This window comes from Mesocricetus auratus, unplaced genomic scaffold (genome assembly GCF_017639785.1).
Source record: "Mesocricetus auratus isolate SY011 unplaced genomic scaffold, BCM_Maur_2.0 Super-Scaffold_15014, whole genome shotgun sequence".
NCBI lineage: Eukaryota > Metazoa > Chordata > Mammalia > Rodentia > Cricetidae > Mesocricetus > Mesocricetus auratus.
In genome coordinates this window covers 56,991,263-57,009,334 of record NW_024429186.1, presented here as the reverse complement: position 1 = coordinate 57,009,334, position 18,072 = coordinate 56,991,263, and the positions used below count along the sequence as shown (strand labels likewise).

General features: G+C 39.2%; 1 protein-coding gene across 10 annotated transcripts in view; it reads left to right on the top strand.

Annotated features, from left to right (window-relative positions):
* The window catches only part of LOC101822410 (MIA SH3 domain ER export factor 2), an 87,446-nt gene extending 70,137 nt beyond the window's left edge, over nucleotides 1–17,309 (top strand). For all 10 annotated transcript variants that reach the window (XM_040743031.1, XM_040743030.1, XM_040743029.1 and 7 more), the window contains 7 exons: nucleotides 1,757–1,824; nucleotides 2,927–3,009; nucleotides 5,496–5,624; nucleotides 9,139–9,294; nucleotides 14,203–14,261; nucleotides 15,415–15,655; nucleotides 16,780–17,309. In XM_040743031.1, coding sequence (XP_040598965.1) covers nucleotides 1,757–1,824; nucleotides 2,927–3,009; nucleotides 5,496–5,624; nucleotides 9,139–9,294; nucleotides 14,203–14,261; nucleotides 15,415–15,655; nucleotides 16,780–16,946 — 903 coding nt within the window. In that variant the 3' untranslated portion in view covers nucleotides 16,947–17,309. The remainder of the gene's footprint in view (nucleotides 1–1,756; nucleotides 1,825–2,926; nucleotides 3,010–5,495; nucleotides 5,625–9,138; nucleotides 9,295–14,202; nucleotides 14,262–15,414; nucleotides 15,656–16,779) is intronic.
* Nucleotides 17,310–18,072: the final 763 nt, after the last annotated feature.

The window sequence follows — 18,072 nt, the reverse complement described above, 5'->3', positions numbered from 1 at the left end:
TAATTCGTTATAAAATCACATAGACATGACAAGAAATTTTGGGGGTTGGAGAGATGGCTCAGTAGTTAAGCTCAGAACTTGCTGCTCTTCGAGAGGACCTGAGCTGTGTTTGACTCTGTGCAAGTCAGATGGCTCACAGTTGCCTGTGATTCTAGTTCCAGGTGAATTGACACCCTCTTCTGTCCTCTTAGGACACCTCCACTCACACTCATGTGAGCGCACACACACATACGAAATTCACACATGTGCATATATATGTGTCACACAGCAAACAACTAAGTTCAGTTGTATCAGAATCAGGAGGAACACTTAATTATACATATAGAGCTAAATAAAAATTTAAAAGTTAGTGAATTGTTACATTTTACAGCATTTCTTTTTTGTTCAAAATTGATTTTATGATTGCATATTGGAAAATCATTAACACAAAAGAAATCCTTTTGGGGTGGGGTTTGAGACAAGGTTTCTCTGTGTGTCGCTGACTGTCAAGGAATTAGCTCTGTAGACCAGACTGGTCTTAGAGATGCGCCTGCGTTTGTCTCCTTCGTACTGGGATTAAAGGTGTGCACCACCACTGCCTACCCAAAAAATGTTTTTTGATAGTACTAAAATATATCTAAGCTATGTTTTCTGTGAATGTTTAGTTTATTCATTGGCTAAAGTCAATTCTCCTAGCCCCACCTATCTTGCTTCCCTATTGGCCAACAGTCCTTTATTTACATATACACAGAAGGACTTCCCCTATCACTCATGTGTATTTCAAAGTCTTTGAAAGTAGAGTTCCTTTTACTTGTAAATAGTTAATGGCTATAGAGTGTTAGTCTTTGCTATCTATGTATGGTAAGCTTACATTTTGCATTGATCTATCTAATGTTTTCTATATTCTGCATCTAATCTGTAGCGTCCACAGAATGGCTGAGGAACATGTAGAGCACCATATGTTTGGCCTTTGTTAATGATTATTTGGGAATATTTCATTTTCTTGGTATTTATTATAACTAAGCCGGGCATGGTGCTGCACACTACCAACAAATACACACACAAAAACATGGGCTTGCCTGCATGCGCTTATGTGCATACAAATAATAACTCCTTAAATTGTATTTGTACATTGTCTTATACTTAATAGATGTGCAATATGTATTGATTGTATTTAGTTATTAAAAAATGACCTGTATTGGCATACTGTGAAACTGTTTTAGACCTTTGTAGTTTACCAGAATTAATGACATGATGATCATCCATTTCCATGGACTTTGCCCTAAGCTAGTTTGCTAGCATGCCTTTTATGATTGGATTTTTAAAAAATATTTTATTTATTTATTATGTATACAATCTTCTGCCTGCATGCCAGCAGAGGGCATCAGAGCTTGTTCAAGATGGTTGTGAGCCATCATGTGGTTGCCAGGAATTGAACTCAGGACCTTTGGAAGAATAGTCAGTGCTCTTAACCCCTGAGCCATCTCTCCAGCCCATGATTGGATATTTTTATCATCAAATAAGTTTAGGCCCTGATTTTGCATTGATTAGCAACATTCATTAACAAGTACCAATTAAATTCCAGCTTTATATTTATGCATTTGGCTGGCATGAAACTCATCCCCTTTGTGAATAATTCCCTAAATTTAAAATGTTTCATATTGACTACAATAATTGCAGATTCTTATCTGTTTTTGGTTGTGATATTATATGCCATCATGCTCTTGGTATTTAAGTTTGTATCGATATAGCTTCAAAATGTATTATTTTCTTCAAGCTGGCGGCTCGTACTTTGGAAAGAAACCTCAATGATTTAAGGAAAGAAAATGCTCTCAATAGACAAAAGTAAGTATTCATGGGAATACTTTACTTGAAATTGTTTCTTCATAATGTAATGCTTGTATAAGGATAAATTAAAAAATTGTAATAAATTCACATAATGTTATTAAATATCTAGTTAGTTTTACTAGCTGTGAAGTTTTAATTTGACTGAAATACTTTTCTTAGGCTAGTACAGTGGCACTTTAAGAAGCTTTTGCTAGTTACACTGTAAAAAGTCATTTAAAAAAATTAAACCAGTATGAGTGGAGAAAAAACAAGACTGGGCAAAAGAAAGGATGTCTCTCTGACACAGTGGTGCTTAGTGTATCCGTGTTCTTTATTTCTAAGTAGATGACGTGTTTATTGTCTCAGCCCTGGTTTGATTTTTGGGTGTCGCATTGTGCAGTATTAAAGTGAAAGTGTGCAATAAAAGGGAAGAGTAAATACTTCTATCTACAGGTGATAGTGGTCTAGTAGAGTATTAGACTTGCTTCTAACTGTAGGTGGTAGTGGTCTAGTAGAGGGTTAGACTTGCTTGCAAGACTGTACTTTTAGCATCGTTAAAAACTGGTTTCTGTCTTCTGTCTCATAGCTCAGAAATTAAAGTCAAACAGTTGTTTTACTTCAAATTTAAGATTCAGGAACTAAATAACATTTGTTTAAAAATGTAACATTTAAAGATACAAAGTTTAGAAATATAATAGCCACATCAATTGATGGGATTTCAAGTTTTATATGGGGAAGTGTAGGTAACTCAGAGCAGTTCTGCACTGTTGCCCTGGCCTTTTCATTTACTAGTCAGTTAAGGTCTCTGTCTTCAGTTTCCTTAGTTATAAAATGATACATTTCGACTAGTTTATCTAGGATGTTCTACTTCAGAAATGTATACTCTGTGAGATAGCACCCATGGAAGAGCCAAGCAGTTCTAAACATGAGCACCTCTAAGGAAAAGTCAGTCACCCCCAAGAAAATGGAGAACTGTAACAAGGCATCTGGGCAGACCAGTGGTAGGCCTTTTTCTTTCAGCAGATGTTGAGCTTGGAGCTGCTTTGGAAGTGGCCTTTGCTTAAAAATGTGGTGTTTCTTTAGGATGAGTAACGTAGAGATGTTTGTTTTTTGTTTGCAGGTTAACTGAAGCAGAATTTAAATTTGAACTTTTAGAAAAAGATCCTTATGCACCTGATGTTCCAAATACAGCATTTGGCAGAGGTAGTCTCTCTCCTTTTTTTAAAAGCCCCTTGTTTAAAGTACATATTGTGTATCTATATATTGTATATAATAGTTTACTTTAGTGTAAGTCAACATTTTCACCCAACAGTATTTTGGATTTTGTAGTGAAGATTTTATTTGAAGTTGTTTTGTTAGCTCTGGGTTTTGGTTTCTTAGCAGTAATGAAAATTACTGGTATCTCCCTTTCTCAGAGAAATGTCATGACAGGTCCTTTAAAGGCCCAGTGCTTTTAATAAGGTACCATTAGTTAATTTTTAGGAAAATGAATGAGAAGTACTTAAGTGGAATAGCATTGTGACTATTTACATATTAACAATACTTTGAGATTTGCTTGATTAAAGTGATAATTAACATAGCCATTCAAAAAATCTTAAAGTATTGATTTAAAAGTTAGGGCAAACTGTAGTGTTAGATGACTGTAATTATCCCAGGGAAGTTAGCCCTTCAAAGATACAGTTCTCTGCCGGTTTATTACTGAGTTAGCATTTTAATGATTTCCAAAGAGCTAATCATTTTCAGAGTGATTTTAGTTGAAGTGGAATTTAAGTCCTATAGTTACAAAGTGAAACTTTTATGCGTAGAATATACCTTTAACAACCTCTGGAAGTCAGCAAATCACTTTTGAGAGTCAATTTTCACTAAGATGCAATATATGTCTTATATTTTAAATATCAGATTATTGAAGACTTCAAGTAGTAACAAAGCTTGGAGTGGGGCAAGTATGTAGATCAGGGCTCTGAAGGGTTAGCGGTGCTTTGTTTTCTCTGCAGACAGTACATACTCAATAAGATTTACTGTGTTTTAAGTGGGAATTCCCTGGTGTTTAAGTTCTTTCTTGTTGCTGATTTTTTTTTTAACTTTGGAAGCATAATAACAATTCGGAATGATTAATTTATAAAATGCTAGGGCTCTTAGTCATCTGGATTACAGAGAAGTTTATTGGATGCATGATAATATCTGCGTCTTTAACTTGTAAAATTCAAAAGTAATTTCTGATTCTTCAGAGTATTTTATACATTTGTTTACTTTTTAAAATCTGACCTGTAGCTGGGCAGTCGTGGTGCATACCTTTACTCCCAGCACTTGGGAGGCAAAGACAGGCAGATCTTTGATTTCAAGGCTAGCCTGGTCTACAGAATGATTTTCAGGAAAGCCAGGGCTATATAGAAAGAAACTCTGTTCCAAAAAACTAAAAAACAAAACAAAACAAAGCCCCCAAAACTTTCTTACTAGGACATTTCATGGTTGACCATGACCTATCTGGCTCTGACTTAAATCAAGTACTTCCAAGTTGTAAACCTTCCCAGTTGAAATATTGGGAAGTATGCTGTCACAAAGTTTCCAAAATATCTGTGTGTGGTGGCAGACACCCTTAACCCTACTCGGAGTCAAGCACGGGGTAATCGTTGTGATTTTAAGGCCAGTAAGGTCTAGATATCCAATTCCAGACCAGCTAGTGCTCCATAATGAAACCATTTCAAAAAACAAAATGAAACAACACACACACAAAAAAATGAACAAACAAAAAAAACAAACTTACTTCATGTTCCCTAAATCTTTCAGTAACTTCTAAATACCCCCAACATCCTTTGTTTAGCTTGTGTGGTTACTTAGAGTAGTAGCTAATGGTTTTGTGGTTCTTTTGCTTGTTGGTTGTTTTTTATGTACAATGTATCTTGAGAGTTGTGTTTATTTAACCAGGTAAAATTTCTCTAGAGCTTGTGGCCTGCCCTCAACATTGCACAGATAAAAATAAGTAACATTCAACACGGACCTTACGACCTTCACATTTTAAAAATCAGAACTGTTAGCCGGGTGGTAGTGGCGCAAGCCTTTAATCCCAGCACTGGGGAGGCAGAGGCAGGTGAATCTCTGTGAGTTCGAGACCAGCCTGGTCTACAAAAGTTAGTTCCAGGACAGCCTCCAAAGCCACAGAGAAACCCTGTCTCACAAAACAAAACAAAACAAACAAACAAGTCAGAACTGTCTTAGGGCTGAAGAGGTGGCTCAGCTGTTAAAAGCACATATTGCTCTTGCAGAGGACCTGAGTTCAGTTCCTAGTAGCTCATGGTGCCTGTAAACTTCAGCTGTAGAGGATCCGATGCCTCTGGCCTCATAGGCTGCTGTTACTTGCATGTACATAACCCACACGTAGACACAAACATACATGCCAAATTAAAAATAAAATGTTAAAAACATCAGAATTCTTTACATAGGTGTAAAGCTGAGCGGATTCAAGTTCTGAATATTTATATATAAACCTTATACTTTTATTTGACTAAATGTCTAATTTGTTGAAAAGCTTTAAAAACACCACAGTCTCTTGAAATCTGTGTAGTGTTCAGGGCACAGATTAGATGTAAGCTGACAGTAGGTTAACTGGATGATAGTTGTTGAATGGGATTCTGACTTTATGGTACAGCTAACTAAATCTTCATTTACATCTGCTGTTTTAATCATTCCAGAGCACTCTCCATATGGTCCCTCCCCACTGGGCCGACCTTCATCTGAAACGAGAGCTTTTCTCTCTCCTCCAACTTTGTTGGAGGGTCCACTCAGACTCTCACCTTTGCTTCCAGGGGGAGGAGGAAGAGGTATATTGTTTAAACATTTTTATTACTCTGAATTTCTTCCTTACTTTATATTTTCATCTCAACTTACCTTTAAAATAATCTGTAAATAGACATTTGGAAAGTACAGGCATTCCTTGTACTTATCATAGATTTACTTAATTTTTTAACTGGGTGAAGAATCTTGGGCCAGATATGGTGGCACATGCCTTTAATCCCAGCAGTTGGGAGGCAGAGGCAGGCAGATTTCTGTGAGTTTGAGGTCAACCTGGTCTACAGAGTGAGTTTCAGGTCATTCAGAGCTGCATAGTAAGATTGTGCCTCAAAAACAAGCAGCAAAACCCTCCATAGCACCTTTTTCTGATATATTTTTCTCTTGCACACAGTTTTAAGGCAGGTGGCCATGCTAACTATGGAAATTCAGAAATCCAGAGTGCTCTCAATGGCAGACTCTTTGGGTGTAGTACTCAAAAAGTTGTGAATTTTGAAGCATTTCATATTGTAGATTTTTGAGTTTGTGATGTTCAACCTTTAAGGTCTATACACAACACACACACACACACACACACACACACACACACACACACACACTAAATCCAAGTGTAATGAGAGGTTCTTTGTGGCTGATCCTGCCCCTCTCTTTAGCCCCAAATGAACACACGGGTGCTATATTAGTTATGAAAGTGTTGGCCGGTGACTTAGACTTCTTATTGACTAGCTCTTGTCTTAATTATTAACCCATTTCTATTAATCTATTATTTCCACATTGTCTTGGCTTGTGGGAGAATGCCCAGACCTGTTACTCCTTTGGTGGCCTACATCGTGACCCTGTCTGCCTCTGCCTATGTTTCTCAGCATTCTCCTCATCTCCTAGCCCTGCCTATACTTCCTGCCTGGACATTCAGCCAATCAGTGTTCTATTGGTTCTCATCAACCAATAGAGAAATATATATACAGAAGGACTTCCCCATCGTCTAAAATTGCAAACACTTATGGCACCATGCATTTCCAGTAAGGAATACTCAACCTACACTGGATAACAAAGAGTCAATGTGTATCTTTCAAACTTGTATTATACTATATAAAACCTTTTAAAGAATATGTAAAATAGAGCAGTAAACACTTATGGCACCATGCATTTCCAGTAAGGAATACTCAACCTACACTGGATAACAAAGAGTCAATGTGTATCTTTCAAAATTGTATTATACTATATAAAACCTTTTAAAGAATATGTAAAATAGAGCAGTATAACCAACATAAAATGTGCTTGATGAAACAGGATCAGAATGTAGAATTTTAAATGTATACATTTAATTCAATAACTTTTTCTTTATAGTAAATCAGAATATGAAAGCCCCTATCCCCTGTTTTAATCCTGAAGGCAGTCAGAAGTGCTTTTGTAGGCAGAGTTTGGATGGGGCCTTTTCAGGAGTGCTAACTCTTACTGATGCTTTTAGAGACTAAGCCAGGATTGTCTGCATTGCTCCCATGCCACCTTGTGTTTTCTGTGTTTCCATAGCTACATTAAGTACAGGAATTACTAATGAATGTCTCTAACCATTTATGTGTGTGATCCAACAAAGTAAACACAAGGCAGGAGCAAGTGAGACTCTGAAAGCAGCAGGCTAAAGCAAACATGTCAACAGTTCACACAGAGTACACTCATTTCTAGAGTCTCAGACAAACCCAGGGCCATTGTCAATATTTCAGAATCCTTTGTGAGAAGATCAGTTCCTGGGTGCTGCAGGGGAAGGAGCCGCTCAGCCTGTTTCCTCTTTGTTATCTTCTTGGTCCTCAGTTTGCTCCATTTGGAACTGTTTTCCCACCTCCTGCCAGCCCTGGCTCACCGCAGGAAGAGCTTTGCTTGTGCTGGTTTTGAACTGGAAGCTTCCAGGGAAAATGACTATGCCACACATGGAGTCCTAGCGGGGTTGTACTGAACACTCCAGAAAGGAGTTATGTTTTAAAATTTACACGTCTGCTGTAAGCCTTGGGCTTAATGTTGTCAGTCAGTCCCCTTGCCACCACCTTTTACACTTGGACTTAGAGTAAGAAATGTGTGTCATGTCACATTATATACCAATATAAATGCAATCAAAGCCACCACATAAAGTATTTGCCATTGCGCTTTGTGATTTCTGATACTTTCTGAACAATTTTATCATATTTCATTAAGAGAAGAATGTTCATTAAGACAAAGTTAATTTTGCACAACACAAGGATAGCAGCTATTCATATATGAACACAGTACCCTAGAAATAGGGTTTAATTGACTAAACTAACTCATTGGAAGTTGAATTGCGTAAGTCAAGGATTGCTTGTAGTCAAGTGAATGTTCGAAATTATCATAAAAATGACCTTTCCTTTCTCCTCTCCTGTTGAAGTACTTTCCTCTTCTATTTAATTGCTTTTAAGTGACAGTGTGTTTAGCTTATTTACAAGGTTGTTTCCTGTCAAAAAACTACAGAAATTCTTGGTAAGTTACTAACAGGCCTAAAATCTCGATTTGGAGCAAGTTTCCTATGATCACTGAAAGGACAGAGTGCCTCTTTCTCCTTCCTCTTATTATCTTGAGATTTGAAAGCTTGAATAAGATTGTATATAAGGAAAGTAATTTATTTTTAGAGAGCGAATTGTAAATACTTGTTCTTAAAATCTTTTAAGCTTTTGTATTTTCACGTTTACAGTGTCCACCTAATAGTCACATGGCTTGTGGCTTGGGTCCTGGTAGCACGTGATGAGGAGAGTCTTTGAACCTCTCATAAGGCTGTGTGCTTTGCTTGAGATATGCTGAGCCTAGTGGACTCCTGAGTGTTCTCCCTTCCCAGCCTTCTTCTCATGAACTGATTAGGGGAAAGATGTGGGGATTTACTAGAATATATAATCATTGTTGGATAGACTTAGAGATTCTTATTATAAGTTCTGATGCAAGTTTTAGTCTCTTAATGTAATGCTTAGTATAATGCACTTCCAAGGAAGTTGTGTGAAACTACTTGGTTAGTAGCAGAATCACCGATACAGGATTGTGGCCTCTATAATGATCGATAGAAATCATGCCTAAGCAACAAAAACCTTATCTTTTACTAATTTTATACTGTTGTTTAGTAGAAGTCTTTATAACTTACTTTCTATACCTTATTTTTCAGACTTAGTATTTATTATCTAACCACTGATTACAATTACAAAATGATGATGGTGGTAATCCTTAAAGATGAATTTTATGGGCAAGTGTTGTTGGCTATTTGTTTACTTATTTTGTGCTGTGGGTTGACCCCAGAGCCTTCAGTTAGCCAAACAAATACCCTAATCTCTGAGCTGTCCTTCCAGCCTGTATCAAGTATTGGTTTATACACATTGCAAACTTATTTTCCCATCTCTTAGAAATGGTTTTGGTAGAATTGTAAGCTAAATATGTTCTAGGAAAGCTTTGTCTGACTCTGTAATTCACTTTGGAAAAAGCGTCTTGATTTTATTTGACAGTAGGTCTTTTCTGACACGTTTTGAGATGATATTGATTTGAGTTTTCTTTAATTAGGCTCACGAGGCCCTCAGAATCCTCTGGACCATCAGATGAACACTGAAAGAGGAGACTCAAGCTATAACAGGCTATCTGATGCTCCCAGAGCACCTTCTGACAGGTCCCTGTCACCTCCATGGGAACAAGACCGAAGGATGATGGCCCCTCCACCTGGTGTGTGAAAACAACAATCACTATCCGTATTTGCAAGACATCTTGTGTTTGGGACACAGCGGTGGAAGGAAAGAGAGCCATATGTGTTCTCTTTCTTAAAAACTGTGAGACGTTTTAGATACAAGAGTATTTAAAAGGAAGTTTTCCCAGTTGTTTCTATTGCTTACACAAGTAATATGTGCTTATTTTTGAAAATCTGAACAATGTAGAGATGTAGAGCTACAAAAGTAAATACTTGAATTTAGTTACATATCTTATGTTTTTGGTTGTGAGCCTAGCCTTTAACGGCTGAGCCATCTCCAGCCCAAATTTAGTTACATATCTTGAGGGATTAGTACACACACACACACACACACACACACACACACACACACACACACACACACACACACATTCTTTTGTTGTTGCTGCTTGAACTCTCAGCAATCTTCCTGCATCTTGAGCAGGTTCTCCCACCTTTGTTGAGATTACCCAGGTCATGCTCTCTGGGGTGACCAATGTTCCCGGCTGGCTGGAGTGAGAGAAATGTACAGGTGAAAAGACCTACCTTTTGCTTTCTAAGTTTTCCTGATGTTTGCCTGTAGAGAGTTGTGTGAGTTAGGGTTTCTATTGCTGTGAAGAGACACCATGACCACAGCATCTCCTATAAAGGAAAACATTTAATTGGGGCAGTCTTACAGTTTCAGAGGTTTAGTTCATTGTCATGGTGGTGTGCAGGTAGACAGGGTTTTGGAGGAGGTGAGAGTTCTACATCTTGATCTTCAGACTGTAGACAGAAACTGTTTGCCACACAGCGTAGCTTGAGCATATAGGAGACCTCAAAGCTCCCTTCCACAGTGACACACTTCCTTCAACAAGGCCACACCTATTCCAACAAGGCCGTACTTCCTAATAGTACCACTCCTAATGGGCCAAGCACTGAAACACAGGAGTCTATGAGGCCATTCCTATTCAAACCACCACAAGAGGGATGCAGCTGTGGATGCCCAGTACAGACATGGAGCTTCAGGTTTTCAGACTGCAGCAGGGAACTGCAAGTTGTGCACTCCAGAGGCTTTTACTTATGGTCTGAGCTGAACTGCTTGGTGTATATATGTCCTGCTTGTCACAGCTCTTTCCTAGGTTATTCTCACACTGGTTGTGGCTGGCTTAATTCAGACTACTTACTTTTTAAATTTTTTGCTTCTCTCATATCTTATATCCCAATCACACTTTCCCCTCCATCCTCTCCAGCCCCCACCCCCTTCTTCCCCAAACTCACTCCTTCTTTCTGAAGGCTTCCCAGGGATATCAACAGAACATGGCATATTAAGTTACACTAAGACTCACTTCATATCAAGTCTGGGCAAGGCAACCCAAAGGGTCCCCAAAGCAGGCAAAATACTCAAGACATCCCCATTCCCACAGTTAGGAGTCCCACAAGAACACCAAGCTGCTAAACCGTAATATATCCAGAGGACCTAGGTTAGACCCATACATGCTCCTTGATTGTCGGTTCAGGCTCTGTGAGTCCCTATGAGTGCTGCTTACTTGGTTCTGTGGGCTTTCTTGTGATATCCTTGACCCCTCTGGCTCCTTCATTCTTTCTTTCCCTTTTCTGCAGGATTTCCTGAACTCCACCTGATGTTTGACTATGGTTGTGCCTCTGTTTCTATCAGTTGTTGGATGAAGCCTCTCTGATGATTATGCTAGGCTCCAGTCTACTAGTATAGCAGAGTATCATTAGGAATCATTTCACTGACTTTTTTTCCCTGCTGGTTGTGTTTGGTTCTATTCCAGGTTGTATCATAGGTCTCTGGGCTATCTAGTCTCTGGTTCCTAGCTCTTCAGACAGTGTCAGGGGTGGGTCCTTCTTGTGACTTGGGTCTCAAGCTGAACCAGTCATTGGTTGGTATCTCTCTCTCTTTTGAGATTTATTTTTATGTGCATTGGTGTTTTGCCTGCATGTATGTTTGCCTGAGCTAACTCCTTAAACTGGAGTTAGATGGTTGTGAGCTGCCATGTGGATACTTGAAGTGAACCCAGTTCCTCTGGAAGAGCAGCCAGTGCTCTTAACTGCTGAGCCATCTCTCCTGCCCCATTTGGTGGGTGTCTTAGTTCAGGTTCCAATTGCTGTGAAGAGACACCATGCCCAAAGCAACTTTTATAGGGAAAACATTTAATTGGGTGGCCTACTGTTTCAGAGGTTTACTCCATCTCCATCACAGTGGGAAGCATGGGGACATGCCAGCAAGCATGGTACTGGAGAAGGAGCTGAGAGGTTTACATCTTGATCCACAAGAAACAGGAAGTGAACTGTGACACTGAGCATAATTGAGCATAGGAGACTTCAAAGCTCACCCCCACAGTGACACACTTCCTTCAACAAAACCATACCTCCTAATAGTGCCACTCCCTTTGGGAGCCATTTTCTTTCAAACCACCACAGTTGGCCACTCCCACAAGTTGTGAGCCACTTTACCCCACCATATTTTGCAGGCAGGACTGCTTGGAACTTGAAGGTTTTGTTGCTGAGGTAGTGTCTCAGTCCTCTACTGGAAGCCTCACCTGGTTATAGAATATAACAGGTACAGATTCTGGATCCCTTATTACTACTCTTAGCTGGGGTTACCCTTGTAGATTCCTGGGAGTTTCTATTGCTCAAGGTTTCTAGCTCATCCCTGAAATCACCCCCCCACACCATTTCACCCAGTACTCTTTCCCCTACCCTGCGCCCAAATCTGATCATCCCTCCTGTTTCCATTGCCATTTGCCCCCAGTCCACTCACTAAATCTATTCTATTTCCCTTTCCTAGGGAGATTCATGCGTATACTCCCCCCCCACTCTCCTTGTTACTTAGCCTCTCTGGATTTGTGATTGTAGCATGATTATCCTTTTCTAAATAGCTGTTATCCACTTATAAGTGGGAACATACCATGTTTGTTTTTCTGGGTCTGTGTTACCCAGAAAATTTTTTCTAATTCCACCTATTTACCTGCAATTTCATGATTTTTGTTTTCCTGTCTTGAACAGCTGAGTGACACTCCGTTGTATAAATGCACCACAATTTTTTTTTAATCTATTCTTTGCATGATGGACATCTAGATTGTTTCCAGTCTCTGGGTCTTATGAATAAAGCTGCTAGAACATAGTTGAGCAACTGTCCTGTGGTAGGATGGTGTCTTACTTAGGGGTTTTATTGCTGTAAAGAGACACCATGACCATAAAGGAAACATTTAATTGGAGTGACTCACTTACAGTTTCAGAGGTTCAGTCCATTTTAACATGGCAGGGAAATGAGGCATACAGACAGATGTGGTTCTGGAAGAACAGTGAGAGTCCTACATCTTGCAGACAACAGGAAGTCTACTGAATTCTGGGTGGTATCCTGAGCATAGCAAATCCCAAAACCTTCCCCCACGGTGCCACAGTGCCTCCAACAAGGCCATACCCACTCCAACTCCATCAAAGCCACACCTACTAACAGTGCCACTCCCTGTGAAATTATGGGGGCCAATTACATTCAAACTACCACATTGCACTTGCTGGCCTCCAGAAGAATGTAATAACATCACAATGCAAAACGAATCTATTCTGACTCTGAAACTTCCCATAGTGTATCACAGTGCTTCAACAATGTTTTAAAGTCCAAAAGTGCTTCTGAGATTCATGCAATCTCTTAAGTGTAATCACCTGTAAAAATGAAAATTAAAAAGCAGATCACATGCTTCCAACACATTATATAGAATACACATTACCATTCCAAAACATAAGGAAAGGAGCGTAGTGAGGAAATACTGGACAAAAGCAACACATAAATCCTGCTGGGCAAACCCCAAACTGTACATCTCCATGTGTGATGTCAAAACGCTCTTCAGATCTCCAACTTTCTCCAGCTTTGTTGACTGCAATACACTGCTCTCTCTTGGGTAGGTTGCACTTCCTGTGAGCAGCTCTCCTTGGCAGATGTCCCATGACTATGGCATCTCTTAACATCTTATTTCTGTGTATTCCACACATGCTTGATAACCTGAGAAGGCCAGAACAGGGCATCAGAACCCCTGGAAATAGAGTCACAGGTGGTTGTGAGCTGCTGTGTGGTTGCTGGGAATTAAGTACAGGTCCTGTGTAAGAGCAGCCAGTGCTCTTAAAGCACAGAACCATCTCTCCAAGTTGTTTCATATTTCAGGTATGTGTTCTAATATATGAGTTAAGGGTTAGTTTTGGTACAATAGTTAAGAGCTGAGTGTATCTCACTATAATACAAACTTTACTCTGTTCCATAGCTAACTTCTTGTTGTTTATAATCCATTTACATGTATCCTGTTTAGCAGTCAAGGGTATTAGGCAGGCAAATGTCAATGGATATGTAAAAACTACCCGTAGAATAATTTGGTTCTTGTTCTCAATTAGATATCTGATTTAATCATTTCATATGTAGTAGATTGAATCTGCCAGGAGCTCTTCAACTATCACTCACTACCCACTGAAGCTGAGAAATATGTGCATCTAGTGTAGGTTTTAATGTAAATAACATCAAGAATGAATAGAATTCCAAAATGTAAGTCTTCATTGTATAATTGAGTTATCTATAAGGGTATTTTCATACAAGTGTATATTATGTACACAGAAAACACAGTAAGTGAATGGTACTTCTTCGGGTGCTCACTGAGGCTTCTGCAGCAAGACTGCCTAGGAGCCAGCTGGAATGGTCACCAGCACACTGAAAAAGAATATCTGTTCTATTGAAATTTCACCAGCCTCAGGCTGCTTTTGGGACTCTCATGTGGAATACTAGTGTATTTGTGTCAAGTTGTTCCCTGTCCCAGCAAGGGGAGTGGAACATGCCAGTGCCATTTGGATCTGGAAACAGTCTGGGAATAAATTGAGAACTCATGAATTTTTCCTGGTTTAATTTTTATGTCTAGATGGGCCAGTATCCTCGAAATTGGAATCCACTAACAATGATACCAAAAGTGACCTTGGGGTAAGTATTGGAAAGTGAATTCTACCCAATGTATCCATAACTAGTTTCTTGGTTTTATTAGAATAAGGCTAGAGCTCTTCTACTATGTGATATCAATATATTAATAAAATATATGTCTACTTGGCATTAACACTTTCATTGTTGACTTTTAACCTTGTGTGAAATAGTCCAGATCAAGCAGGGTTTGTTGGTGCATGTAATCCTAGCATTTTGGCAGGCTGAGGCAGGAGGATTATAAATTCAAAGCCAGTGTGAGCTATATAAGCAGATCTTGTTTCAAAATACCAAATAGGCTAGAGAAATGGCTTACAGGATAAGACCACTGGCTGCTCTCCTGAAGGACCTGGGTTTGATTCCCAGCATCCGAGTGGTGGCTCACAACCCTTCTTAACTCCAGGTTTAAGGAATCTGAAGCTCTATTCTAGTCTTCAAGAACACTGAATATTTATGATATCTAGACATACATGCAGGCAAAACATCCGTACATGTGAAATGACAAAGAAACAAGAGAGAAAAACCTGATTTCTCCCATTTAAATAAGAACAAATTTTAGATGATCTTTATAGCTTCAGTGCTACCTGTACACTATTTCAGATTTTCTTCCTTGAAATCTTGTTTAATCTTAAAATGTATTTTAGTTTTAAAATATAGCATTGATTTTAATCATTTTGAAAATAATCAGTTTCTTAACCATTTTTCTTTTCTGTGGTTTGATAAGAGTGTCTATATGTATATATTTTTGTCTTTGAGATAGTTTCCCAGTAGCTATGGAGCCAGTCCTGGAACTTACTCTATTCCCAGGCAGGGCTCGAACTGACACAGATCCACCTACCTCTACCTCCCAGGTTCTATGATTAAAGTCGTGTACCACCACCTGGTGTATTTCTATTTTTTCAAGTGTCTATTTTGATGTGCTTGAACCGTATCTGTATTTTAGGGTGTGCTAGGTAGACTATTACTTCCATGCTCAAAGTTTTCTGCTGAGTTAGTAAAAATACTTAGGATAGCACTTAAGCAGCTCCTACACAGGTGTGGAAAGCCTACTGAGGCTTTGTGGAATGTCATGGTCTATTTTCTTCTATGCCTGACACCCCCAGCAAAAGAGCTGTCCATCAAGCCTCTTTAGTGACTGCTGATTGTCAATCTGTTACAGAACTCCACTGTGCCCAACACTCCTGCTACTGAATGTGAGACAGCTGGCCCTGGCTTCATCCCCCCTCCAGTCCCCCTGGTTAGAGGCCCCAGAGGCCCTCCATTTGCAGGGGATCCAAGAAGCCAGATGATGAGAAGGGCCTCCCCATTCCCGCCACCTCCTCCAGGAAACATCTATGGAGGTCCTCCAGATTATTTTCCACCAAGGGACTTTGCTGGACCACCCTTCCCGCCATACCCAGGTACGCTATTTTAAAAGTCCATCTGTGTGTCAACTTTTATCTGTTCTTTTCTTGTTACTGTGATAAACTCTGGCAAGAACCAACTGGAGTAGGAAAGGGTTTATATGGCTCACAGGTTACAGTGCAGCATCAGAGGAAGCCAAGGCTTCACCTTGATCCACCTCAGGTAATTTTGAATTTTAACTGTACTCTGATAGGTCAGAAAATCAGGAAATTTGCACTCTGATAGGTCAGAAAATCAGGAAATTTGCAAGCAGGTTTTTTTTTTGTTTTGTTTTGTTTTGTTTTTCTCCCCAAGGCAGGGTTTGTCTATAGCTTTGGAGCCTGTCCTGGAAGTCTTAGTCTGTAGACCAGGCTAGCCTTGAACTCACAGAGATCTACCTGTCTCTGCTTCCCAAGTGCTGGGATTGAAGGTGTATGCCACCAGTGCCCAGCTACAAGCAGTTTTAAGATTAAAATTATGTGTATTTATTTGATAGAAAGTAGCAATTATTTAATATAATTGCTCATATTTTTGTCTTAAGATTACTGACTAAAGTGTTTTAAGGTATTTTTCATAAATAGTAGTACCCTTACATTTTAAAATAAAAGTAATTTATTGCCTTTATAGCATAATTTGCCCTTTGGAATCCCAAGTTTCTACACAGTAAATCATGTTTTCATTATTAGACAAGAACCACCTTAGCTGTCCTAGGTTATCTGCTCTTTGCCCTCATCTCTACTCTTAAACTTCTAGGGGAGTAAAATCAGTTTTGTTTGGAAAGTTTTAAGGTGGTATTTGGCTTTACAGGGAATGTTTTTAGTAGAATATCATGTCAGGATCACTGATCTGAATGTTAACTTTGAAAGTTTTACTGCATTGAAAAGCTGTTTTGCAGGAAGTCTTGAGTGTATTGAGATCTTGCATACCTGCCAAGACAGGATAAACACACCTAAAGCTGATGGTTGTGTTCATATTAATCCTATGTAGTTAAGAAGTCCATTTTTCAATGTCAAGATTTATTTGTGAGATCGAGTATTGTGGCATGAGAGTTTGGATATCAGAATAGCTGGAGCTAGTGTTTTAACAAGTGTGCACTACAGGGTTTCAACTTCCACTGTCCTTTACCCATCTCTTCCAACAGGGAGAAATGTGTACCAACCGAGGGGCTTTCCACCACCTTACCTTCCCCCAAGAGCTGGGTTCTTCCCCCCACCCCCACATCCTGAAACTAGAAATGAGAGGCCCCCAGATTTGATTCCACCTTCTAAACAACCTGCACCCGAACCTCCAGAAACACAGGAGACCTGACAGTTTCCTTGGTGGTCATTTCTTCTCATTTTGCGGTTTAAGTAACTGCTGTTACTTATGTGATTATATTTTTGCTCAAATTGAAGCTTAATGGAATTATAATTCTCAGGATAGTATTTTGTAAATAAAGATTTAAATATGAATCTTATGAGTAAATTATTTCCATTTTATTTCATTCTGAATAGTATGTTTTACTTTGAGTACCTCATCCATAATTATGGTAGTTTTATACATGTAATCTTATAGTTGGGGATATGTTAATTCCAATAGGTTGTGTGTTTACACCAGGAATGTGTTCACAATGGTTGTAGACAAATGTAAAGGTACCTGTATGTTTAATCAATAAATTTTATTTGATTTAAAGTCTTGCTTGGCCTTGATAATAATAAAACCAGCCAGTTTGACATAAACATGGTTCCATAAATTACTCATTTTACCTGTACCAATAATGCAGTGGTTCAAAAGGGAAGTGTCTGGAACTGGAGAGACGTTGGCTCAGTGGTTAAGACTGCCTGCTTTTCCAGGACTGAGGACTTTGGTTCCCAGCATCCATATGGCAATTCAACTTTAAAAACTTACATATGGATTACACTTTATAGATAGCTGGGATATTGTCTAATGATAAATTTCAGATTCTTTTAAAAACATAATTCACTGATTAGTTTTTTTAAAATATTTTATTTATTTATTGTGTATACAGCCTTCTGTCTGCAGGCCAGTAGAGGGTACCAGATCTCATTCAAGGTGGTTGTGAGCTGAAAGACCTGAAGTAATCAGGCTGAATACCTCGTGACGTCCCGAGCTCAATAACCAGACAGTTGGATGCAAACTGAAAGAGGTTTATTGTTCACACAGGCGTCTGCGGACACTCCAGCAGCCTTAGCTAGCTGAGCGTGCCAGGCTTTACGACAGTTTTCTTTTTATGTACATAATTTTGACAAGCAAAGCAATAGGGGTATTGTAAGAAGTGGAGCCGCTGCAGGTGCAGATCTGGGCAAGCAATAGGGGTATTGTAAAAAGCGTGGGCATAACTTAGCCTTCCAGGAGAAACCACAAGGTCAAAATTAAGCTTATCTTAACAGCCTGCCGATTTCCTGCGTCAGCACTCTGGACCAGATGTTCTTTT